At 39.8% G+C, this 27,207-nt stretch overlaps 3 protein-coding genes and 1 long non-coding RNA gene across 4 annotated transcripts in view; 1 reads left to right on the top strand and 3 right to left on the bottom strand.

Moving 5' to 3' along the window:
* Positions 1 to 44: 44 nt before the first annotated feature.
* Positions 45 to 7,027, bottom strand: LOC146465840 (oxaloacetate tautomerase fahd2, mitochondrial-like). Its single transcript, XM_085128019.1, has 7 exons — positions 6,700 to 7,027; positions 5,259 to 5,475; positions 4,287 to 4,346; positions 3,594 to 3,756; positions 2,760 to 2,868; positions 1,806 to 1,893; positions 45 to 252 (listed from the first exon to the last, which is right to left on the bottom strand). Exons 1-7 carry the CDS (start codon positions 6,933 to 6,935, stop codon positions 190 to 192), a joined length of 936 nt encoding a protein of 311 aa, XP_084984145.1. The 5' UTR covers positions 6,936 to 7,027; the 3' UTR covers positions 45 to 189.
* A 2,249-nt stretch (positions 7,028 to 9,276) lies between these two features.
* LOC146465839 (nucleolar protein 56-like) lies at positions 9,277 to 16,551 on the bottom strand. The gene is made up of 8 exons (XM_085127960.1): positions 16,497 to 16,551; positions 16,207 to 16,408; positions 15,149 to 15,515; positions 13,944 to 14,131; positions 13,069 to 13,220; positions 12,164 to 12,264; positions 11,069 to 11,217; positions 9,277 to 10,080 (listed from the first exon to the last, which is right to left on the bottom strand). The coding sequence occupies exons 1-8, from the start codon at positions 16,497 to 16,499 to the stop codon at positions 9,644 to 9,646; spliced, it is 1,599 nt and encodes a 532-aa protein (XP_084984086.1). The 5' UTR covers positions 16,500 to 16,551; the 3' UTR covers positions 9,277 to 9,643.
* A 113-nt stretch (positions 16,552 to 16,664) lies between these two features.
* Positions 16,665 to 27,207, bottom strand: part of LOC146465837 (STAGA complex 65 subunit gamma-like) — a 35,570-nt gene continuing 25,027 nt past the window's right edge. Inside the window, exons 11-12 of the mRNA XM_085127962.1 lie at positions 19,376 to 19,428; positions 16,665 to 18,532 (exon numbers count right to left, since the gene is read on the bottom strand). Of these exons, the coding sequence (XP_084984088.1) occupies positions 18,461 to 18,532; positions 19,376 to 19,428 (125 nt within the window). The 3' untranslated portion in view covers positions 16,665 to 18,460. The remainder of the gene's footprint in view (positions 18,533 to 19,375; positions 19,429 to 27,207) is intronic.
* LOC146465838 (uncharacterized) lies at positions 22,245 to 23,435 on the top strand. Its single transcript, XR_014868217.1, has 2 exons — positions 22,245 to 22,541; positions 22,612 to 23,435. It is a non-coding gene; the product is annotated as an uncharacterized LOC146465838 (long non-coding RNA).

The raw sequence follows: 27,207 nt of genomic DNA, 5'->3' as shown, positions 1-27,207 counted from the left end.
ATTACGATAAACAGGAAAACTGCAAGAATTATAAAAATGTGTAATGATTTGATCTTTTTCATTATTGTAACACACCTATATCAACCAATTTCTTCAGTTACAGCTGGTCCATTTTGGCATATTGAATTTAGTGTACAGGGAGTATTCCTTCTGAAAATCCTGCTAGCATACCCTAGATTTTATAGTCTGTTATTGGACTGTGTTTGAAATGCATCCTATTTCATCAATTTCACATTCCACCACGTCCCCTCTCTGAAAAGAAAGTGAATGAAACCACACATTAACGTTGAAGTGCATTGAATGTACTGAGTCCTTACTGTATGTCTCAATATCAAGCGAAATGATTTGAAGTTAAAAACTCAACAAAGTGTCACTTTTTTTTTTTTTTTTGCTCCCATCAAATGGATATTTTCACAGTAAAAGACGCCATGAAAACAGGGCAAGGCGCAAGTACAGTGTTATGGGGAAAAAAAGCGGAATTCAATGTCAAATAATTTGAGTAAAATTTGAAATCGGAACAAACTGAGCCCAAGATTTTTCTGTTAAAATGAAGCTGTGGTCGAGAAAGCGTTTTGCGTATTCGCAGTTTTTCTTCCCATCCATTGTTGGTCTGTACAACACAGCTTAAACTCGCTCACTCGTTTGACGACTTACTATCATGCACTATAATTGACTACCGTCAACTATCATTCACTTTGAGCGTGTTCAAATACTTCATGAAAGTTTTCCCGTTTGACCACGCGAATGATAATTGATAATAGTGGATGATAGTTTTGACTATCATCAACTATCATCGACTATCATGCGCCGTTTGAGCAGGGCTTAACACGCCTTCTTGCCCATCTCATCCCTCGAACTTGTTCTAACCTAGAAAACTCTTGGGCCAATTTTTAGCCTTATACACATTTCAAATATTACGGAAATTATTCGACAATGTACCGTTTTTTCCCTACACAAATATCAACTTCGTGCGCTATTTGTCCTATTTTCGAAAGGACTAATTTAATCGCAAAAGAGGTGTCAGTACTTCGAAGTGGAAATTTCGGAGGTAAGAAGAAGTTTAGATACAGAGGTTCAAAAATCACATCTGTGGTTGTGACGGGTGGATTCTCATTCAGATCCATTTTGTTCGTGAACAAGGGAGTCTAATTCAGGGGTCTATTGGTAAGCACTGCACTTATGTTTGGCAGTTGTGTAAAACAAAACAAATCATTGGTTGGATTGTTCACTTCAGAGTTCACATGACACTGAAACGCGCTGACAAACAGATCAAACTTGAAAAGTGTGGGTCGGGTGTTACCAGACATTTTTGTACTGTGGACGTGAATATTTGGTATTTTGAGGGAAGGGGTGGTGTTCGGAAGGCGTGCTACTCAATTTCAACGAGTTGAAAACAATTAATTGAATAAGTATAATTTAGATTTTCAAATTTCTTTTTAAAATGCGTACGTTGAAACTCGCAAAGTACGGAACATTTTCATTCACAGGTGTCAATAGCTTGTTTCACCAAACGACGAATACATATGTTTAAACTGCGGGCGAAAAATTAAATAGAAGAAAGTCCCCCACAGTTATTTTAACGCAACTTAAGCAGTTGCAAAAAGAAAGCCTTAAAAAAATTCTGGCTTGAACAGGATTCGAACTTATGATCTCTGAAATACCTGTACAAAACAGGAAGCAGAAGACTAGTCGAAATTTGTGCTTCCGTCTCCCCTTGCGGGATCAAGATAAATGTCTCAAGGCAGGTAGACCCCTTAAAGGCCACAGCCTGCAATGTTTGTATTTAGTCACCAGGCCACACTCACCTTGAGGTAAACAGGAGGCTTTCTAAAACATCCAACCCCGGGGGGAGTCCCTGTTATGACTACATCACCGGGAGTGAGAGTAATAAACCTACAGGACAACAATGCAACAAAACAAGTATGAAAACAGCACTGATGTATTCATACGTCTAGTACAAAGTAACTACAATGTATGTGCTAAATATCAATTATAATGGGAAGTTTTCCAACAAAGTGACATAATATCTCTATATAAATTTTAAGTCAACTCAGTGAAACCTTTAGTCTCCTTCGCAGCCGTTATTAGGGGAGGAGCGTTGCGTGACGACCCTAATAACGGCTGCGAAGGAGACTATGAAACCTTCGGCCCGGTTGTTCGAAAGCTGACTAACGCTAATCCCCAATTGAAGGTTAACAGAGGTTTTTATCTTGCTAATTAAAAATGTTTAATGTTTAATGGTAAAGAAACGTCTACTTCAAAACTAAGGTACAAAAATCTTTTGAAAGAATGTTTTGGATAAGCAATTAAATTTCCTTTTCTTTTTTTTTTTTTACGTAAAATGTTAAAAAATTACTGTACTAACTAATTTGTAAAAGCAAAACTGATCTAAAAAAAAAGGTTTACCAAATTTTCGAATCGTATCTCTGGCTCTTCTTCGGGGGATGGTTCGAAAATTTAGGAAACTTCTTAAGTTTCTTAGATCAGTTTTAAGCCCCTTTTTACCAGTGTTCATGATTAAAATTATTTTAATCATGAACACTGATCGCCAAAAGAGTAACATAACTAATTTGTTCTTCCTCTTATATATCTTGTCATCACCATTATTACTGTCACTTTCATATGACAACAATATTAAAGCAACTTAACACTGGAAAAACAACCTACAAGTTATACATGGAGTGGTTATAATTCTCTAAGTCCTGAACAGGAAACATAATTATAACTTGTCATTCCTTTGATGATTGCTCTGACTTTACCTTGATATAAAAGATACAAGGGCCTCTGTCTTGAACACCAAATTTTTAGTGTTTGAGTTTTGCATGACCATTCCATTAACGCGGCAACGGATTCCCAGTTTGTGAGGATCTAGATGATACAGATGCAATACGGCAAATGGTTAAGATCTAACTGTGGCCCACATCTTACTTCATTTATAATTTTACCCCTGTATAGGTTTTGCTAATACCAGGACCACATACCACATAAAAATTATAGTGTTATCTGTGACAGTACGCATGAAATAGTTCCTTGTTTATCATTGTAATGCTAACACATTGAGCACAGGCTAAGACAAAAAACTTTCTGGTGATGTTTTGCTAAGTTTTGGGCTATATGCTGTTCCATAGCCTCGTGACTGAAACTTGTTGTAGAGTTCTTCCCTTGCTCATGTTCGCTTGAAAGAACAACAAAGTATCACATATAGGGGTGTTGATGTCATACAGTTAAGGGCTTCTTCAGGCCCCAATAGGACCACCATCAAATGACTCCTTACAATATCAATGCAAATGACACAACTTTGCCGGTGTTGATTACTAGCCTGCAATGAGGCATGTTAAGTTGGGTGAGGGCCGTAGCCATCATCTTGGATTTTAAAGGTAGAGGAAAATTGGGGAGAGTATAAAGTACAACCGAGGGGGTGGGTATTAGGCTGATAAAAAGAGGGGGAGGGAGGGGAGGAGAAAAAATACCTCTCTTTCCCCAGCTACCTAAGAATTTACAAATCCAACATGGGGCCTATGGTTAACCAAGATTCTGGCACTGACACTCCCCACACCTCACTCCTGAAAATGCCTGCAAACCATATCAATTACCTGATAAGGAATCCTTGGTGACTATAGCTGGTCCAATAGGACAGAACGAGTCAAATGTCTTCCCAATCAGCCACTGTCCACTGTTCTTCTTTAACTGCCAGTCACGAGCACTAACATCATGTACCACAGTGTAACCAGCCACATAATCCATGGCTTCATTTTCCTAGAAATTACAATACATTTTGATCTTAGAATTAAGAAGAAAAAGAGGGTTGAGTCAGAAACATCCACTAAATGTTTGCAGCTTAGAGCTGGTTTTCACTAATGACACGCACACAGGTGCAAGCATAACAGCATTAAATTTTAACATCGATGCCAAATCAGGATCAATGCATAAGCATAATGGTTAAAATTCGAATCAAATTTTTGCTTGCACTTGCACGAATGCTTATGATTCCTGGGTTAAACCAGATACTTTTAGGAAGAAATCATGGACTGAATTTTACCAGAAAAGACATTATGTAAGTTAAATGTCTATCCTTGCACTTAAACTTATATCACAAGTGAACACCACTTGAGCTTTCCATCACAACATTTGGCGCACGGTTGGAAGTGTAGTGGGCACCTAGAGCAAGCTTTACCTTAATTAAAGAGCATCTCTAGGCTTGATAGGAGGTAGGAATGATTAGCAGTGTATGGATGACTAACAGTTAGAAAGTTTCATACAGATGTGCTTGGAGAAAGTTAATTCACCTTGATCTTTTTACCAGTTTTCCCAATCACAAATGCAAGTTCTACTTCAAAGTCTAGTTCCTGCAAGAAAATAAATATGGACATAAAATTAACAAAAAAACTCCAAAGCTGTAGTGATTGATTGATCACGAAAGATGTTTCTTAAATAATGATTAAGTTTTGTCTTTAACCCCTGCTGACAAGGCATTGATTTAACTGTACGCTTAATGCTATAGATTTCATTTTCATGTTTTCAGGATTTTATTCTTCCTTATTGTAAGCTGTACTAGTTCTTTAAGGTCATGTGTGGCCCCTATGGATACCAGCCCAGCTTGCTGCTGACTGGGCCACCCTCTATTAATAAAGTTTTTCTATCTGCTAATGTTAAATTCAATTTGTTATATTGAAAAAATGGAAAGAAACAGTTTTAATTTTCTTTTCTAAGGCAGTTCTCTTAAATATCTTTCTTTACCACCACCTGCCTCTGAGAATACACTAATTCTGAGAGCAGTGGTGGATCAAGGATTCCTTCTTGAACCCTTTTGTCAAAACAATAAGGTCTAGTTGGACAGAATTTGTTTTAATTCTGAAACATTTTCAATCCAGGTTCCTGCCTTTTCACCCCAACCCATGGGCCCACCTCCACAAAGTCTCAGAAAACAAGATATAACATTAATGGTACCTATTATAAGCACCAATACCTGGCCTTAAGCCGCATGCGCTGCAACCCCTCAGCCATGCTATGTAAATATGTCAGCCTCATATTAGCCATAATGGGACTTTGAATTTTTTTTTTCGTAGTGGTAGTTTCTCTCAAAAACAATCCTAGACTGTGAGCAGTCCTATTTTTTCCCTCAGATCACACGTGCATTTGAAGCGATGGCAATGTTATGCAAATTATTGCCGCTCGCTAAAAATCACGCAAGCATGACAGAACTTAGGAGAAGAAAGAGACTTCTCGGAGTCTTAAACAATCCCACCAAAAAAACAAACCTCAGTTTCATCTGGATAAATGATTGGTGCTCCTGGATCAGTTATTGTGTTATTAAACTTGCTGAAGAGGATGGGTTCTGTTGGTATTGGACAGTTTTGTTCTTCGCAATGATCAACATAGTTCATTCCGATGCAAATCAGTTTATTTGGATTGTGTATTGGAGCCTTAAGCTGAATATCTGCTCTCTTCAGAACATGCTGACCACCATCAACAACCCTGGAATAAACACACATGTATCACCTACAGAGTCTACATGTTAGCCTCTCAGTGGAGAAGGGAAGGGGAGGTAAGACAGGTGCGAGGCAATTTGACTCCTTGTTTAGAAGTTTATTAAGAAACCCCACCATGAGATTCAAAAATGTGAATAGAATCAGCTCAGATTAATCTATCTCAACCTGAGGATACTCAGTCTCCACTTTGAACATCAATATTGCCGGGTTTCAAGGTTACGGAGAAGCGTTAATGCAATTGACAAATCGACCGCAGTTTCCCATGGTCTATTCTCTTATAAACTGCCAAGTTTTGAACATTTTATGGCATAATTTTATAGTCTTTAAGAAATCGTATAGACCATGAAAAACTGCCATTGATTTGTTTTTTAAATAACATGGAAAATTATAAGCAGAATTGACTTTATTTTCCATTGAGAAAGTATATGCGTTACATCTGACTCCATCTTTATTGTCCGTATTCCGAGCAATTTCAGAATACCTGTCCACTTGCAAGGTGCATTACTCTGAAACCAGTGGTCCGTGCTACCGTGCTCAACAGATGAATAAGTAATTGATCAAAGTAATCTATTAAACTGGAGTGCTACTGCGGTCCGCGGACCAGTAGTGGATGGATTAAAGAACAAGGAATGTGTTAAACTGGAGTGCCACCGCGGTCCGCAGTCCCGTAGTGAATGGATTAAAGAATGAGGAATGTATTTAACTGTAGTGCTACTGCGGCCCACAGTCCTGAAGTGGATGATCTTAATATTAAACTGGAGTGCTACCGCAGTCCGCAGTCCCGTGGTGGATGCAAATTAGTTATTAGATGACTGCATAACTGCGGTAGCAGGTTTTTGAGTTCTAGATTTTAGTGGCCGGATATTCTAGAATCTAGCCCCGGATTCTTATAAATAGTAGCTACGAGAAATTCAGCGTGTGGGAACTGAGACAGTTCTTGTAAAAATACCCTATTTGGCAGACAGACTGGACATCATGTGACTGAAAAATAAAGTCCTTTATTTATTAATTTATTTATATTTAGTTTAATATGTATTTGCCTAGACTTATACTGGCACCCAATATAGTAAGAGTGGAGAAAGTGTGGGGGAAGGGAGAGGGGCTTAAGAGGTGATGGGGGAGGGGAGGGGGGTGGAGGGCATGCAAAAACAAATGGAAATGTGGCACAAATATAAAAGATCTCTGAGAATTAAACCCGGGATATTCATACCTCTGAGCTTTTTTCATCATCTCCTCTCCACCTTCCAGGAATGACCTCATGTCACTTGGGATGGAAGATTCGCCGGCACTGATATCGACCACATCTCCACCATCTTTGGTCTCGACCCCAACTCTCTGCCTTCCCCCTTCAACGAACTGAACTAGACGCATGCTGTGCTTAAACCGTGTTACAATGGACTTTCTGGATAACGGTGCAGAGGAAAGACGAATTAAACTGCGCAACATAAAAAGCCGAAAATGCACAGAAGAAATATGAAAAGAAAAGAAATCTCAGAAATCTCGTGATTGTACGGGCAACACTCGTCCCCACGCTCCCTGATCACTTACCATTTAGCACTGTACTTCATATAAGAGAACGCAAACGGTCATCTTCGATTTTGGGACGTATTCACTGATAACGGAACTGGTCAGAACAAGTTTGTTCGAAGAGGACCGACCTTCTCTGGGGTAGGGGGGTTCTATCGAAGACGCTACCCATCTCAGTCATGAACATTGCCAACAAAATTTTATTGGCTTTAGAACTTGAGTTGACACAGAATTATTCAGCCCCGGGTATTCAGCTAACATGAGTCAGCATTGCTACATGAACAAGAAAAGTGAGGTTTGAATTTCATTGTCATTTTTTACTGCTGGATAAAGGTGTGGCTATGCAATAAAGACACCATCTTTTGAGGTTGAGGAAAGAGGGTGCAGACAGAGACCATCATCTTTCGGTGGTTTGGTGGATCCTGTTCGAGCGTAGTAGTTTTGACCACTTCCTTAAAACTACTACGCATTCCTCCAAGATTGTTGTGTAAGATTTTTTTAAGAAGTTACACGTGCTAATTGTAGCATGTAAACGAAACACTGTAAGAGGACACTGTCAATAAATCTCTACCTCATTTGGACATCCCTTGGCTGCATTAATGAGGTTGGAAATGGTCTCAAGCAACTTTTTGCTGCCGAGCTTTTTGTTCGGGCCGAGAACTAACCGTCTTATGGAAACAGGGATGGCCGTAAGAATTGATGCTACTGATACAGTGAGCAGCCCCACCCCTGTCTCTTTTATGTCAGAGGCCATCTTTCCTCCTCCTCACGGATAGCCTGTGTAGCTGGCGGGATGATAGGCGATGGCCAAAGTGGGCGACCGAGCAGCAAAGCCGCAAGAGGATAAAACTTTCCATTCGCGCGCGGACAATTCCGGCAGCCGGCTACGCAGGCTACCCTCCTGGAGGTGGAGGAGCCCAAGACCCAGGACCCCTGGTGACGCAGACTAGCAGTAGTCCAGTCCCTCTCCCATTGTGAATCCTCCCGAAAGGATTAAAAAAAACACACACACGTGAACGGGAAGATGGCTCTCTCTGGTTGCTTATGGTCCACTGGGTACAAACAGGGACCATAATTCCGACTATGGCTCCTGGTACGTGATAAGAAAAGTTATTCCTAGTTCAGACACCGCGCCAGCGTGTTTCGCAAACCCTCGAAACGATTTCCGACCCGAAAAAGTGTTTTACATGCTCAAAATTCATTGCTTAAAATTACATTTTTGATAATTTCGGAAGCAAAGACATTATTAAGTTTTCCAAGATTAAGAAGCACATCGAGTTACTTTGTACGAAAAACAAACGGCAATCTATAGAAAAGGCTCAAGAAATTTACTTTTCGGGCCCGTTTGAGAAACGTACCCCATGGGTGGATCCAGGAATTTTTAACTGGAGGGGGCCAAATGTTACCTTTCACACGGTAGTCACATAGCGTAAGTCAAAACACCTCTGGCGGTTGCAAATAATTGATTTCTCCAAGCACCACTACATTTATTTTGCATACAAGAATTTAATTTATTAGAGACACTGTTCTCCTGTATTTGGTGACATACTGTGGAAATTTCGTCGATGTCAATGGCAACACTACGATAAATACTATTAGTCTGATTTAGCAAATTTAACATACTCGACGAACTTTCCGGGCAAACGAGGTCTACGATGTTTTCACTTTAAATTTAAACACATTTGATTATCGAAGACAAATTGCACAAGTTCAGATTTGAAAAGGGGGATCTTCCCCCTCCCGATCCAACACTATACGCTTCTCTCGTGTACGATGATTCGACAAAGGTACGCAACGCTTCTTTTCACTTGACGATCCTCTGACAAAGAACGTATAAGGAGACTAGTATGAAAATAAATCAATTTCCTCGTCAGATTTAATTGCAGGAATTTTACCTCATAACATGACACTGGATCGGAATTTGAATAGGTAGGGTGCACGAGTTACTTCCTGTGAACAGGGTCTTTGACTGCCAGGAAGAGGCTTGACAAAGTTCTCGGTAAAACGTGGAGTTTCGTCTCTCCTTAAACGGACCATTGTTGACACCGCAATACGATGGGCAACGAAAAAGACACGAATTGTAAATTAATACGAAAATGTATTGGTTGGTAAAACGATTGCGACAGCAGCCTTAAAATTGTTGCTATATACAGACCATGACGGTGGTTTATTTCGTGGTTATCAGAACACGCGAATCAACCAGCATCGCCTTGATCTCTAACAAAGTAAACGCAGCTAGACAGAAAGGTACACTAGTCGGTTTGGATTAAAAGGCAGGTGGAACATCTTGCGTTCTCGTTTAATCGTTTCTTTACAGCCTGGTGTGAAAGTCGAAAGACTTGAGAACTGTACATTCCTTCATTCCACTCGCGTTTCTTTTTGGTAACCAGCAAAACTCCGGTTGCTTTTACAGAGTACTGCAATAAAACTACGTTGAAGTGAAAATTGCCCTTTCATTTACAGTGCAAGAAATAAAATTATTGTATCAATTCCACCTTACTGGACAGTTTGAAAAGCTGCAAAAATACATCATTTCATTTCAAAAACTTTCCTACTCGATAAACTCAATGTCTCGGCATGATACGTAATTCCCATCATCACATGCGCGCTTGCACAAAATTAACGAATCATTCATCATCAGTTCGCTTCTTCTTTTTTTTCTTTTTCTTCACCGGTTCTTCTGACTCTTCAATTGTGGCTGGTGCAGTTTCCTCCTCTACGTCTTCCTCCGCCTTCCTTTTCTCTCCTTTCTCCTTTTTCTTTTTCTTCTTCTTGCTGGCCCCCTCATCGTGGCCATTTTCCACGTGCGTCGATTCATTCAGTGTCGCTTGTTCCTCCTCTTCTACAACAGCTTGTGCCTTTTCTTTCTTGTCCTTCTTTTTCTTCTTCTTTTTCTTCTTTTCACTCGCGTCTCCGTCCATTTCCTGGCTCTTCTCCTCGAACTCGGCGATGGCTTCTTTCATCACATCGATGTTTTTCCGTGGAGCATCGCCCGTCTCGTAGAACTTCAGTCGATCTTCAACTTGATCGTGGAGTTTCTGACCGAACACACTCGATTGCGTTTCTGTAGAAAGATAATTACAAAACATTTTTGTCCATGACGTATATCCCTCGTTATAGAACTCTCTTGAAGTACATGGCTATGATGTTATTGAAGCCAGATTCTTGTTATCAACTGTCTTAAATGTACTTTTGAACACTTATCCAGAAAGGAAAATGCCGCTTAGGGACTAAGAAGAATTGCTTCACAAAATAAAGGATCCTACCAAAGTTCCACTAACCACCAAAAATTCGTCCTTTTAGAGAAAGGCCCGGTTCAGACGCTGTACTTCACACGAGACGAATCGAATTCAATGAATTAAGTTCATGTGAAGTATGACGTCTAAATCAATTCAGAACGGCCGGTCTAATTCGGATCTGCTCAGCCGGAAATAACGGCTGTGTACCGGCTTTGATTCAGACCCCTAACTTCACATGAGCGGAATCAAAAGCATACGTTGACCAAAATCCGCAATTTTCTTCAGTCATAGTATGCATCGGTGAATTAACTTCAGCTGAATTGAGTTCGAAGTCCGAATCAATTAAGCCGGGGTCGTTGAATTCGATTGGACTCGTGTAAAGTACGGCGTGTGAACCGGGCCAAAGAATCGCCGTTGGTAGCCTGCGTAGCTGGCGGTACTGTAGGCGCGCGCGAAAGAAAGTCTCCTCGCGGCTTCGTAGCTCGCTTCTAAGTGCGCGCCTACAATACCGCCAGCTACGCAGGCTACGCCGTTGGGTAACGACGGGTTTTCCGTTAAGTATGTAAGCCAATCGTCATAAAAATTCAACACGACACCATGCAATCGCAAATAACATGTATGTACTCTCAAACCCTCCAGTAACTCGCTCGCTTATTTCACGCTGCTCGGCGCGCAGAAAGCCGGTTTCTGTAAATAGTAGAGCTTACCCTGATTAAAACGCACAAGTTTCTTAAGGTACTGCAACTGAGTACTTGAGTAAAAAATGAAGATAGTCTGGGTATATCCGGTGGACTTCACCAGACTTAACATTACCTGAAAAACAGTCGATTCTTGACGCGATGGAGCATTTGTTTGCCAAGTATCTGGATATGCGGCCCTTGTTCTTGGTACCAGCTCGGCCAATAAATGACGAATGGAAAATGAGACCGTACTTGGGAGTGTTTCCTTTCTTCTTCAGAGCTCTGCGAAGAAATGTAACACACACTACTATTGGATTCTCGTGAATGACGTTTTCCCTTATCTGTTCTCAGTGAAAACTGTATTTTATAGAATCTTTCGTAAGTGACCAGGGGTGCTTACCATTTATATGGAAAACCTGGAAATTCCAGCTGGAAAATCAAATGGTACGCATCATTCCATTTGGAGTACTTCTGAAATTATGGGCTTCTGCTCAAACTGATGCATTTTTATTTCTCCTTTTGGGATTTACAGCTGATGTCCATACATTTTGCATATTATCCATCTTCTGTTAAGACAACCTAAATCATTTTGTATTTATGCCGAAAATTTCCATCCGGGTGGTTTGCGTAAATGGTAAGCACCCCAGATTCCCTCCCTTCCCTTCAGGAATCACCTAAGACAACCAGTCAGTCCGTAGACAACAATGACTTCAAAATCTCTCGTAAGTGACCACCTTTACTAAGCCTGGGGACATTTGCGTTATTTTGCATTTGATAACAATGGCCATTGAGTCAGATCTGAGACCAGGTCAATTTCTTGGCTGTGTTGCCTTAAAATCTTGTCAGAATGTCTTTCGAATTTCTTCAATATAGCGCGTACCATTTTCGGGGTGATTATTTTTCAAGATTTCGCAGCACCATCCCTTCAAACTGATGCATTTGATTTACAGACTGGCCGGTCTACCGGTTCTGGCGATGTCAAAGCACTCTAAGAGTCTGTAGTCTAACGTCTTGTAAGTACATTTAGGCTTGAAATTTTGCTTGCTTAGAGAAAGTTCAACGGCAACTGGAAAAATTTGTTTAGAACCATGCAAGATATTTCATCTTTGGTGATCAATTGCTTTGTTCTCATGACCTGTGACTAAAGTAGCAGTGATACTGTAAGGAGAATTTAATTGCTGAGCACTATTGGGGCTTAAAGAGTTGACAGATAAGAGTGGGAGTATACCTGAACAGAGCTTTCTCAGCTCCTAGAATCTGGACTGTTGAAGCAGGGTACTTTGCAAGATTTGTCAGGCTTCCAGCGTGAGAAATCAATCGAGCACCAACCTGAAACGAACAAAGCATTTTCAATTTACTGTATGATGTAAAACACTGCCATGGCTATGTCATGCATAACCAGTATTTCTGAGAATGAAATGAACATTCAAATTCCTCTTTTTATATGTCCGGCATTTGAATGGGATCTTGAATATTTCTCCAGAAATCTTTCTAAAAAAGATGCATCAACTGAAAAAAAAAATTCAAAATACTTGATGTAAAACACTGCCATGGCTATGTCATGCATAACCAGTATTTCTGAGAATGAAATGAACATTCAAATTCCTCTTTTTATATGTCCGGCATTTGAATGGGATCTTGAATATTTCTCCAGAAATCTTTCTAAAAAAGATGCATTAACTGAAAAAAAAAATTCAAAATACTTGGGAAACAATTGTTATTTTTTTTAAATACTTAATGCTGCAATGTAAAGAAAAATTCATAGCTTTATACTGACACTAGGGAAAATTCTACAGGAACTCTGTAATCTGGCTGACGATGTTCAAAACTGACTTGTAAATTTCCAAACTCTGTTCAAATTTCAAAAATACTGATGTAGATGGACTGCAACTTAGTGACAGCCCTGCAGTGTTTGAACATTGCCGGGACTGTTCACAGGAGGCGTCATTTGTGAAGGTTAAGTTTACTTGGTTCATATACATGTGACTTTCATTCTGCATGATTCAAGAATGAGACCTGTTGAAAGTGTCTAGAATAAGACAATAAGAGGAGGCAGATGTGAAGCTAGGCCCACAATTTTCTCTAAGAAGCTATGTGGTTGTTTCTCATTGTTATACGATCATGATCGCCCACCTGTTCTCCAATGAGTGCAGACAAGTTAGGAGCCACCTGATTCATTTTGGAAACCAAGTATGTATGAAGACTCTTTCTGTATTCTGCGAGGCCGATCACCCGTGATGCAAAGGTCTGGATGTTTATCAAGTCAATTGGTGATATATCCATCCCTATAAAATGTATTAAAGCAAAGATATTATTACAAATATTTTATTATTCAGGGCTGTCATTAGAAGCCGGTCGCCAGCTAAACATAACGGCTGGCAGCTACGGTGAAGATAGCAAGCTTCTTAGTTTTTAAAAAGGAATAATGGACAACAAGAATGTGTGACTTCCTTTAGTTTATGACTGTGAAGCTGCCTTCTCTGAAGCCCTTAGCCTCTGAACAGACATTATAACCAAACAAAACATTGGTTGTCCCTCTACTGCAGCATTCAAACACAACAATCACTAATAATCAGTAGCAAAATTATGGCTAATACTAAACCATTTATAATTTAATGCCTGGGTGACCTTTTTCAGTTTTTTGCAGGCATAGAACAAGAAAGAAAAAAATCCCCATCCCACTTGTCTGGTGCTTGGACCACTCAACTACAATACACTGTATGCCTTCTGCAAACTGCTACGATTTACAGAAAGCATTATGTTAAAATCCTCTCGTGTAAAAATAGAGAAAGGTGGTAATGTTGTTAAGCTTGCTCATGTAGTAAAACCTCGATCATACTATTTTGCCATCAGCAACAATAAATCAAAACTTTAAGTAATTTCTAATATTCTCAATCATGACTGTAAGCCTATTGCCACATCTGGTTAAGAAGGATCTAACTAGAGATTACCAGTACTGTAGATCTAAAAGACACAAATTCATTGAGTAAGAACACTAGTTCACTCACCCATTGATGATTTGGAAGCGTCATAAATTGCCTTGGCTTTGGCTGAGTCCATTACAATCTCCTCCAACCCTTCGAGCTTGTCCTCTGTCAGATCCTTCCTTGATTTTACGAACTGGGCTACTCTCGCATACATGTAGTTGTCAGACACTATCTTCACAAGTTCTGGAAAATGATAGGAATACCACTCTCTGCAATAAAACAATCAAAACAATACTCAATTTTATCCTCAGGCTTTTAACCCTTTAAGCCCTAAAAGTGATCAGCATCAAATTTCTCCTTGTAATATCAATGCTTATTCAATAATTCTGAGGTCATCAGAATTAAGGATATGGTCACCCAGGGGCATTTTCTTGATATTTTAATAACTTCTCTACAGCACTTTTATAAGAAACGTATGGAGACAAGGAGAATTTGTTCTTTGATGTTAGGCATTAAGGGGTTTTTGAAGATCAAAGATAAGGGATATACTCAGATTAAGGAGGATCACAACGGTTTTAATTCTGACCTTGGAGTGGATTGTTTCAAATTAAAATTTTGCATAAAAGGCATGCTTTGTTTTTCCCATAATTATATACTAAATCACCTTTTCAAACCATGATCAAATTTTATTTTTCTTTGAGTTCCAAGCAACAGCAGCAATTTAAATCTTGATCTGGATTTGGACACATAACCTCTGTAATGGCAATGCAGTGCTCTCCCTAAGTACTGAGCTATCAAGCAAACGGGGAGCTGGTCAACTTGTGAGATCACAATGTACCACCCCATAGAGGATGAATAAATGAATGTAAAATAACTGTGAATGAGGATGACAAACCATTCCAGTTATGTATGTAACTTAAGGAGCTGTGAATAGAATGGCTGAAAAAATTAACGATTTTTTTGTTTTCATAACACTCAACTTCCTTTATTGCGGACGCCCTCGGGACCGCAAGTAAGTGTCCTTAATAGCGAGAGTCCATAATGGCGGGAATTTATTTCAGTCAATCCTCTGTAATTTATTTTTGCCGGGGATTTAGCTGCTGTCCGTATTATCAGGGTGTCCATAATAGCAAGGTGTCCGCAAGGTGAGAGTTGGCCGTAGTTACCTGTAGTTTATTAGCCAGCTGAAGTTGGGTTGCCATTATTGATATTATTGTAAAAAAATTCCCAACTTTTCGCTGACTTTGAGGCAAAAGATTTAGAAGAGAAATACGACTTGGGTATACCTGATTCTCATTGAGAAAGTGTTGATGTCCTTATCCAGTTGATCCAACAAGCTGATGGACTGAATGATCATGTTGTCCACACGATGGACATTAAACTTGACTTTGGCTCTGGAATAACTGTGCCCCAGACCCAGCTGAGCTTTGGCAGCCATTGGGCCAGTCAAACCCTTGATCAACTTCTCAAAATGGAATCTGATCCCCCTGAGTACCTCAAGCACCAATCCCCCGGACTCACATTGGATGTTCACAGCTTCCTGAACGGCTGCACCGAGTTTAGGATCTGCCACACCTAACAGAACCTTACTTTTCTTCTTCCCTGTTGGTATGTTAGCCTCCAAGAACGTCTTGAGGTCATCATGGATAATGCCTAAAAATACACAATTGCAGTGAAACCCGGTTAATACGCACATAAAACATTGCACACGAAAGGCATTGTGTCTGAACTACGTATTAGTAATTTAAAGGCTTTGCGCCTGCTTTTTAGACCTCCTTGCTTATGCTTATCGTGCAAGTGAAATCTTCTGCTTACACTAATATTTTTCCTTGCCTCATACATTCAAACCAGGCTACACACTCACTGAAGGCCAGCCAGTTGAGTAATAGGAAAGACTTCTGCAAAACCCATGCACATTACTCTGCATGCACTTACTCTCTAACTATCCCTCAGCAAACAGCGATCATAAACAGAGTAAGAGTCAGAAAATGTGTACATAGTTAATGCAAGGGGCTGTGCGGAAACCTTACCGAATGACCATATGCTAATATAATGAAGAGTTACAAACCACTATACAAAACCTAATCCCCACAGAATCAGATCTTTGGCAACTCACACGCCGTTTCACCTTAAGTTTAGTTCAAATGGCAACAAGAAAACGAGAGTATACTCAAAGTAATAATTCAGAGTGCAGCTTATCAACAAAAATGTGCGTACAATAAGATGGCGAACAGTATCACAACAATATTAAAATACACGTGAATAACGCCAGAGACTAATTTACGTTTGGCCTTCGATTATGACTTTTCTATCAAATCCACATAACTGTGATCAAGGTACAAACCTTCCGATATGCAGTTGATGTTATCTAGAGCATTAGTTCCCGATTTGAAGGGCGAAAATGCCGCCAGCTTGACCAACTTTCCGAATCGAGAGAGATCGGCCACTGATTCCTGAACTTCTGGCAACAAGACACCAATTTCTTCTTGTGCGATGACCTTGAAGACAGCATAGCCCGAGGCATGCTCATACAACACGTACAGAACCTAGCGAAGGGAACAAAGGCTCAGAAAACAGAATGAAAATGAGCTAGATCGAAAAATAAAAGCACAACACAATCCAAATTTCACCCACCATGTTGAATATTTGTTTGCAGCCTCGTGGTTTCACGCTCGTTCCCAGACTCTTGGAGCACACGCGCACTTCTAGACCATAATGACTGGACCGAGAGATAAGGGACGGGAAGCGGGATCGCGGGAAGTGTCCGGACTTTGTGGAAATTTGGAAAGGAAAAGAAAGTAAAAAGGAAGAAGAAAAGCCGACGAATGTAGGTCAATGTGTGGACTGAGAATGGAGTCAGGGAAGAGAGAGGCGAAAGGCAGCCTAACCTCGAAGCTTTGCTTTGAGACTACCAGGGCTACTGGCAGGCTTCGGAATTTATAAAGTGTAAACAATTCGGCGAGTGGAGTGAGCTGTTCCGTTGGTTTGTGGAGTTGAATGATTGGAGTTCGAGGGCGATATCCACTTCCTCCCCAAGTCCCTCATCCCATTCCCCAGTATTAGTCTTTTCTTATCGGAAAGTGACTTTCACGTGCGCGCATATTAAAATGCAACCTGTTCGCCTTCTCTTTCAAAGCCAAAAGACTATTTTCGCACTTACGAAGGATAATTTATTTTAAAGTTCTGTATTTCTACATGTACAGGGAACTGGGAAGTCTTTCCAGCCAAGGCTTCAGACTGTGGACTTCTTGACGTCAATTTGGGTATTACAAGAGACAGGGTAGATCAGCCGTAAACGAGCGTGCGTTGGATATGAGCAGGAACCGTAACCATGATTATGGCTCCTGATATGTGCGTATCGCCGAGTAGGCTACAAACATCTCATATCCAACAAGCGTGAGTGGAATAATTGTTTTATTAAAAACAATCAAGAAATGATGCTAGATCTTGCTGATTCTGCTTTGCAAGAACAACCAAAAGACAATTTAATGGTCGCTATTTACCGGGCATGGCCATATATATCATGTAAAATTAAATGCAAGGCTGATCGGACAGCCTTGCATTTAATTTTACGTTTTATTCAACATTGCTGATCCTGATCGACACAAAGATCCGGCTACACTTTGCTGCTGTTTGTACAAGTGGTCCCTGCACTATTCAAGATTTACCATATATATCATGGCCGCTAAGCCAATCAAATCCCTGGAATTGCATTATACAATGATCCAGTTTTTAATAAATAATTATATAAGTTAATAACTTATAATTTTGTATTCCTAAACTGTGCAAATACAGCCTCCACTCGTTTCCCTGTCCGCTACAAGCGCGTGCAAAAGGGCGTCTGCGATTAACCTTCGAAAAGTTCCTTTCACGCGAATGCTCCACGAGCGAAGCCCCTACCCCTCCCTAGACGGGAGCAATGACAGGTGGTTGTACAGTACTTGCAGGCTACTATTGATGATTTTTGCTTATCTATGAATGTAATGGAAAAGCCTTGCAAGTAAAAAGATAAACGTACACCCGAGCATGCCATACTCCGTCTTGTACTCTTTTCTCAAACCATCGCAAATCAACCAATGAGGTAAAGCCAGGTCCGTTCCAATACCTAAATACGAGATATTTTGTCTGGAAAACCCACGGATTAAAAGAACAAAAACAAAACAACTACAAAAAACAAAACCTCGCTTTTTGTAATCGCTAGGCGTATAGGTGTTTTCACCCGTTGTTAGAACAAAACCTTTCCGAGATGAAGTGAATAGTTCGTAAAAGTGCGAACATAAATATTCTACAATTGACTTCCTCGCTTTGGTGAGACTACGCAAGCGAAATTGAAGCCAGTACACAACAACTGTCTTTTGCTAAAAGCTTTTGACTTTTGCCTGTAACCGAACAAGTCATCAAACACCATTAAAACATCTTCTCTTGAATTCTAGGAGCCCTGGTCCATTTGATAATACAGGACACTTCCAGATCAGCCACGGAGAGTACTTCCCCAAAGCTCCTGTTACACCCTTGCGCCCCACGTTTTGGAAATTCCTGCGTTCCATGATAGAGGCAGAGGAGAGGCATGCGCACTAGTTCATTCCATGTCTCCATGGTCACGAGGACTGTGGTGTTTTGGGTACGACATTTATGGGGTCGTCATAAGACTCGTCATCTTCACCTTCAGTCTGTCACAAGAAAGGACACTACTAATTAACGACGGCCAAGGAATTTACCAAATATGGACTATAGTCTGAAGAAAGAAAGGGAAAATGAAATGAGGTAAAGGCAGATAGAACCAGCCATTGTTAAACCAACAACAAGACTACAAAAGTAGGGATCCAACTTGGTCCAAATCATTCAGCCAAGGCTGCTTTAAGAAAAGGCCAACCTACAGTGTCGAGCACCTAGATTATATAAAAGTCAGCAGGGAACGCTGGAGGGAGGTATAATTCTATCACTTGTGTAACAGTGTTTGTGTAAAGTCGACTCCCGATCATAACTCGAACCTCGCGCTAACTCGAACCAATTTTCCTTTCCTTTCAGGTCATGTTCTATATAATTTTACCCGCGATAACTCGAACCTTTTTCAATTTCCCTTGAAGGTTCGAGTTATCGGGAGTCAACTGTAGTTCATGCTAATGAACCCACTCATCTGACTCGTCCCCTGTCGTCTCTCTCGTCGTTTCGCGCGAGGGCTCAGTAACACCCGCGCTTCTATCCCTCTCGAGTGCACTCCCCTCGCGCGTGCCTCTTCTCAAAGACAAGAGAGACGACTGGAGACGAGTCGGCCCACCCATACCCTTCCAAATTTTAACCCACGAATTAGTTTTGTGAGGGCCGTTGGCATGTTGGCATAAGTCAAAAAAAACTTTTGGGCGTTCAACCAGCCATTTCGTTGGTCGCTCGCCTTTATGTCTGGCGCAACAAATTTCGACGGCCGTTGGTTGAAACGTCTGAATTTAGTAAGCAGTAGTTTATCCAGCTGTAATGGAAACTGTCCGTTTCTGCCAGCGTTCACCAATTCTTACCTTGATGTACGTCATTCCCCAGTTGGGTGATGTGGGGTCACTGTTTCCTTCTCCTGCCAAGAGCAACATAATCATTGGAGAATTAAGGAACGCTTTGAACTGCAAAACACTAGTTTTTCCCTTAAAATCTACGGGAGAAGACATAAATCGCTAAAAGTGTGAACTCGCAAAGCACCTATAAAGCGTAGATTCTTGCGCGCAAGCCTTGCGATCTCACCACACTCGCTCCTACTAATCATCCAAAGACGAGGAATGCACGGCATTTTCCTTTAAGGAGACCACGCGCGTGTTTAATGGCTCCCAGTTTGAGCCGGCTATGGAGTTAAACTGAACAGAAAGTGGTCCTGTATTGTCTACAGTCAGTTTTCTAGAGTCAATGCGCAAATAAATATTGTGCTTTTTCTAATAATAGCGCTGAATTCTAGTCAGCTTTCGTTGAAGGATTTCATGCGTGATCAAGTGCTTTTACTACATGCAAAACTTAAATACGAGTCATGGATACAGAGATACAACAATTCTCGCCAAGTCAACAGCTCGACCAATAACCGTTAAAACGCTTTCAGATCGATTGACGTGTTATACATCATATATTACATGTTGAATTCATACTGCTACATGGCGGTTTTCGCTATTGATGATCTACAAACAATTCATCAGTGTTTGAGCGGGGTACTTAAAATTGTACAAATGTTCGACCAAAACACGGGATATTCCCCATGACCCTATACCTGCCAACTTTTTCTGAGTCAAACGCGTGAGATTTTTGTCTCGTCATGACCAGGATTTCCGAAAACGTCCGACCAACTTCCGAAGATTTCCGATGATTTTCCGAATACTTCCGAACGTTGCCGAAAATGTCCGACGATATTCCGACGACCTTTGAACACTTACGATTCAAACGGATTGTAGACATTTGAAAGCTTTTGCGATTGTCATAAGGAGCAAAGAAATAATACAAAACAAATCTGAAATGAAATGAAGTTTTTTTAGAACAACTCGTCCGGATTTGTGAGTCATGCGTGAGAAATTGTCCTTGATGCGTGAGATCGATGTCTCTAGTCCCCAGGCGTGAGATTCACGCATAATGCATGAGAGTTAGCAGGTATATGACCCCTAATTTCTCCTCTCGCATTGGTTATAGTCACATCTACTCTATAGTTAGTTTAATATTTTGGTAATGTGTTCGCTTCTGTTTGTTCTCTAATTTACGCTTCGCCGATGATACAAAACAAAAGAATGGCGCTTGGGTCATTAATCAAAGGCTATTAATTATTGTTTATATAATGTTAACTATATTGAATGTGACCGCTTCTCTGTTTACTCTAACTACAGGTAAAAAAATTACGCCTGGATAAACATAGAAAAACATAGAAGGTAACTTTAGCCAAACCCAACAGGGTGCATGGGTTAAACCTTAGCCTGCGTAACAAGCGTTTCCGTGCTGTTTCCGAGCAAGGACCGGGCGAAAAATGGCGCGAGTAAGCCCTCTTTCATTTTTTGGCTCTCGTTTCATTTCTCGCGCGGCCAAAACCGAGAATCTCGTTCCTCGGTCTTTCTTTGCTCCGAAACAGCACGGAAACGCTTGCTACGCAGGCTAGTTAAACCTTAGCTAGGAAACGAAGAGCCAATCAAAATGACGTAGTGCACGTGCGCACGCTTTGTACGGATCACCAATATCGATACAAAGTGAATACATGATTAAACATTCAGGCCCGTTTAAACGGTTTCAACATTTGGTTCAACATGCGTTCAACACAGTTGTTGAACCAAATGTCGGGGAAGTTTGAACAGGTCCTTCAACATTGCTGAAAGCGTAAAAAAATGCTGAAAACTTGTTCACTGAAAGTGTGTTGAATCAAATTTAAATTAGTTTGAACTTTTATTCAACATAGATTCAACATTTTCTTTGTTCTTGAAAATGTTAAATGGCGTTGAAACCGTTTGAACAGTCAGCTCCGTTAATCCAACATTCGCCCAACATCCGTTCAACTTTTGTTGACCGAATGTTGGGCAAATGTTGAAACCGTTAAAACGGGCCTTATAGGGTCATGAGAATGAAGTACGGTATCAAGTTTCAACAATGGTAAAATAGCGTGAGACGTTATAACAAATTCTCCTCAAAACCACTACACTCTGTTTTTTTTTTTTTTTTTTTTATAAGAACCTTTTTTGTAAGAACGTCGAGGCTGAGATTAACCAAAAATTTAAGAAGGTATTAAGAACATTCCTCAGGCTGAGAGTCGATTAAGAACGTTTTTATTTTGCTGATCGGTATATAAATCAGGGTAACAAATATAAATTAACCAAAATACGTAAGGGCATGTTTTGTATAACATTAAATGGTGACGCACATCTCGGTTTGTCATAATCACTTTGATATGTTTCCTGGTCACGTCCGCATTGAGTTTACTGGAATACATGTAGTGTACAGTCGAACCTGTATATAACGGCCACCCTCGGGACTTGAGGAGCTGGTCGCTTAATACAGGATCATTAAAAATACTCACTGGGCGTTGTCTAACGTCAATTTTAATGGCGTATCATACAAAACACTTCACGCAAGGAAACAATAGGACAATCAACACTCTTTCAAGCAATCAATACTTTAAACAAAGTTTAGTGCCAATTTGTAACTTAACGGTATAATACGCGTAACATTGTGTAAAAGTACTATGAAATAAATTGTCCTCTACTCTTCTACGGTATACAGTGCTCTATTTCTATGACTTACAGTTCACAACAAAATATCTCATTCCATCATTTCATAGTTGTTATAGGCTCAATGTTCAATGTCACATGGCTGAAGAGCAAGCTAATTAAAGAGGAATTTCTTGCTAAAGAGTGAAGCATATTAAAAACAAACTTTTTTAGCGTCCGTGATATGGTACTGTACTTCAGCACATCGCGGACGTCTGAAAGCGTTAACGATATTAAACGGCCGAGTATCAGCTTACAGGCTGGATCGCATTTCAAACACAGTAAAATACCGTATTTCGTGTCTCCTGTGCGGCGCTTATTCGAGGGCGGCGCCTATTTAAAAGGCTCATACCACAAAGACAAAACATTTTGATTGTAGAAATTAATTTACCGCATGAGTACAGCAAACGCTGACAATCTCCATACTGCAACAGTTACAGGGAAGAGAAAGAGGGAGGTTGGGCTTGTCGTACCGGCAAAGTTTAGAGTAGCCTGAGTATCAGGCCTTCCTAAGGGGAAGGGGGAAGGGGCAGGCTAAGTTTAGAGCCTTCACGCAAGAACTGAAGAACGCGAACATTTTGAAGAGAGAACTGATTGAAAGAGCATCAAGATATACTCACTTCGAACTGAAAAACATCACTATTGATGAAAATAAATTCCCATTGCTGGCTTAGAACCGCATTGCAGCGATTACAGTGTATTTTTATCATATTATGGAAATACTCGAATAAGCGCCGCACCGGAGCTGCGGCGCTTATTAACCAGTCCGGCGCTTATTCGGGGGCGGCGCTTATTCGAGTAAATACGGTACCGCATAAAATAACATATGAGTAGTATCTCTCGGATGACTAGACCAATTTTATTCATGTATTCAAATAGATTCAAGACCCCATGTAGGTATAGGAGAGAAGGGTGTAATGAGATGCAAGCGATCTAGGTATAGAAGGGGTGTAATGAGATGCCAACGGTCTGGGTATAGTAGGGGTTTAATGAGATGCAAGGGAATGTATGATTTGAAGTTTATTATTGTAAATTAATTGGAGTAAAGTATACTGTGTTCTGGCTGTACGATTCCGCCCAACCATCCGGGTAGTACATCAAATATATAGGGAAAGAACAATGGGTGTGCTAAGAACCAATGAGAGATCACTGACGGAAACTATTGAACGGGTCAAACTGGTTTTGAGACCGGTTGGATTTGAGGATTCAAAATGGTAGTCATATTGTTGAAAAGGAAACCGGTCAATCTAGTTTTAAGCCAACGGTTTGTAGTCTGTTAGCTGTAACACCCCAAAAATGGACACCAGACAATATTTTATTTCAACTCAAATAATTTCATTGAATAAACATGATAATTTGTGTCTTTTCCCGTGTTTTGAAAACAGCTGACTGGAAAACTGCGTAAACTGTAAGTCATACAGCAGAGAGGTAGCCTTACCACAAATTGTGTCCCTTTTTTGCACTTAATCAGAGCAAACATAAATCAATTACCGCAGCTTACATTATTTTTAATTTAGTTACTCAACAAATTAATTAAAGTGAACATAAACAATTTCAGGACCTTGTTTTCGTTTAACCGATTTCGCTTCCGCGCTACCCTAGTTTCTCTAAACTAATTTTCCGGATAAGAAAATGTTGACAACAGAAGGAAAGCGAAAACGAAATCGTGCGTTTACTTTACAAGACCTACTTACTATTTACTTTCAAATAACAGTCATGTTGTCCGCTTTGTTACAACGGACTATTTACATTCAACTTAAAGTTGCAGTGTTTTCTTTCAACCGATTTCGTTGCCGCGTTACCCTCGTTTCTCTAAACTAATTTTCCGAAAGAGAAAATGTTGACAACAGAAGGAAAGCGAAAGCTAATTCGTGCGTTTACTTTACACGATTTACTTTACAAAATTGTCCGCTTTCTTACAACGGACTATTTACCTTCAACTGAAAGTTGCGTTGTTTGTTTTCTTTCAACCGATTTCGTTGCCGCGTTACCCTCGTTTCTCTAAACTAATTTTTCGGAAAAGAAAATGTTGACAGCAGAAGGAAAGCGAAAGCCAATCCGTGAGTTTACTATACACGATGTACTTTACAAAATTATCCGCATGTTACAACGGACCATTTAAATTCAGCTTAAAGTTATGCTGTGCGCTTGGCAACAATACTCGAGTCCTAAACAGTTCTAAAGAACGCAAATAGCAAAAAAAAAAATCGTTTTTGTTAAACCAGCTTTAAGTTACTATCGTTTCCCTGAACTAAAATTTTCAGAAAAAGAAATATTGGCAGCAGAAGGAAAGCGAAAACATATTTGTGAGTTTACTATACATGATTTAATAACGTTACAAAATTAGTTGCATGTTACAACGGACTACTTATATTCAAATAAGAGTCATGTTGTTCGCTTCGCAACAATAGGCGAGTCCCAAACAATTGTTTAGGCAAGAACAAAAAAAAACGTAATTGGTTTTTGTTAACCTGCTTTATAAGCATGAAGTTAAAGTTATATTTACAAAATTAAGTTTATCACTGCACGCTTAGAAACACACTAAAATGCCTTCCTCAGAGGAACGTGTCAAAACAAAAATATGCACTGTGACTCGAATAGAACGGTATTTATATTTAGAGAAAGTAACATTTCAATTCACGCAAAATTGTTCGCATGTTACAACGGACTACTTATATTCAAATAAAAGTCATGTTGTTCGCTTGCAACAATAGGCGTGAGAAATGAACAGCGTTGTATGCACACAAAGCTTTGAGAAATGAACAACAAGTTTAGTTTTGTTCGTAAAAGCTCTAATAAAACCTTAAGTAAAACGATGCAATTGACAGCGCAAATTTCTTTGAGCAACAAGAAGAAACGATTTCCCTTCGTTCGAATAACGAACTCCCACGCGTAGAACTAGCCGGGAGAACTAGTAAACTACAGTGTAAACTTAAGACAGCGTCCACTCGCAAACATCATTGAGAACATAACAATTAACTTCTTCAGCACGCGCAAAACTAGCAAAATTTTGCCTGACTTTATCACTAAACGCTAAGAAACAGGCTTAAAAAAAATATAGGGCTGTATTTAATTCATCTTAACAAAGTCCTTCGGAATGAATGGTTCACAAATCGAAATCATGCGCTCTGAATATTTTTTCCTTTGACAATATTCACCCGTGAACATAAAAATCCGTGTAAACGATTTCACATTTCGATAAAACTGTAATAACGCAAGTCGAAGGCGACACGAATAGTCAATAAAATCATGAAACTGGAGTTCTCTCTTGTTTATTCGTTTCATCACTTTGTTATTCTAACACAAGAAATTTTCACTTCAACGAAGCGCAATCTATTCGATGACATAAAACCAGGCGAAGACAAAAAGAAAAAACAAGCTCCATTGGTTTGCGTCTGAGTAGGTATGAAAACATCAGTTGGGCGGAAAAGGAAATTTAAAAATTCGAAAGAGTGCATTGTTCACGAAACGGGTTATGGTTGATGCCAAAGAGCAATTCAAACAAAATCAAACTTGTCAAACTGCAACTAGACACGCATCGTGTAACTTTGTACGTTAGCGTAATAAACTCAAGCATAGTAGGTGAATAAAACACCTTCAAATATAGTGTGACATAATAAAGTGGTGAATTAACAGTTCAGCGTCCTTTGGAGGCATTTCAATTCTCGTACTTTATCCACGTTATGCGTTGGATTATACACAGCTAAACACACACGGTGTAGATTTTTTTTTTCAGCGCAGTAATCTCTTCCATCGCGTGTGAAACACGCTCAAATAAACGGTGCGACAAACATTCATTAAGAAAGCCGTGAATTAGCTAAGGCATCGAGGTGTTTCAATTCTCGCATTTTAATCTATCATAAACAAGCATCGTGTAAATTTTATGTCAATGCAGTAATCTCTTCCAATCGCGTGCGAAACACGCTCGCATGAAGTGCGACAAACATACCTTACTTAAGAAGGCGGTAATTAACTGGAGCATCCTTTGGATGTCTTTCAATGCTCGTACTTTAAATTATACCATCAATACGCATCGCGTAAATTTACGTTAGCGCGCATCACATTACTGCTCAGTGTCGTAACGAAATGAGAAGTGTACAATAAGTTATTTTACGCAGAAAAACTCGTTCATTCAAATGCAAGTGTAACTACATTGTGCAAAGTGCGTGATATTTTGTTTTGTAAACATAAGGACCGCTTTCTTCGTATTTGCAATAAACAACGTCCAACTTTTGAAAATTCAGTGAATGACACGAGCATGCTCAGAAGAAAGGAAATCCGAGTGCTCCTATGAGGAGTCGAACCTAAGACCTTCCGATTACTAGTTCGAACTTTTCAAATGAAACTGCATTTCTTACCTGAAAATGGTAAAGTTTTTACATGCAAAGTGAAAGGTCAAGTGAACAAACAATCGAGTCTACACTTCCAGCATTCGCGCTTCACTGAGATACGACATATTTGTATGAATCACCCGTTGCAAGCGATAAAAGCAACTCAATACTCATGGCCAACTAAAGTGAGTAAATTGTTTAACTCACATACTACTCTGAGTAAAAGGTACACACTCTAACCACATAATGCTCATTTTGTAAACTTGCAAGTGATGGAAGCAACTCAATATTCATTGCCAAATAAAGTGAGTACACCGTTTTACTCACATACTACTCTGAGTAAAAGGTACACACTGTAACCTCATGATGCTCATTTTGTAAACTTACAAGTGATAGAAGCAACTCAACACCCATTGCTAAAGAAAGTGAGTAAACCGTCTTACTCACATACTACTCTGAGTAAAAGTCACACACTTGGACCGGCACATGATGCTCATTTCTTAAAAGTGCTCCGAGCATTCAAAGTTACTCATTATAACAAAATACTGCTCATTGACGCTAAAGAGTAACACTGGGTTTAGAGCAAGATGCAGTGCTTAACACGAGTCAGCTAAAGGGTGATGTCCAAAATTGGTGCGGAACCCAACTATGACACTACTCAAGATTACAAGCGATTAAAAACAATTTATTGAATTCAAAAAGAAAAACGCACAGTTTCTTACATAGTGAAAAGAGTCTAAAGAAGAAACAACACTACAATACAATAATCATGTGGTTGCAATGAAAGGATAGAGATAGATAAAT

Source organism: Pavona decussata, unplaced genomic scaffold (assembly GCF_977016875.1).
Source record: "Pavona decussata unplaced genomic scaffold, jaPavDecu1.1 SCAFFOLD_155, whole genome shotgun sequence".
NCBI classification, from domain to species: Eukaryota; Metazoa; Cnidaria; class Anthozoa; order Scleractinia; family Agariciidae; genus Pavona; species Pavona decussata.
The sequence above is the reverse complement of the archived record's forward strand: the minus strand, read 5'-3'. Positions and strand labels throughout refer to the sequence as shown.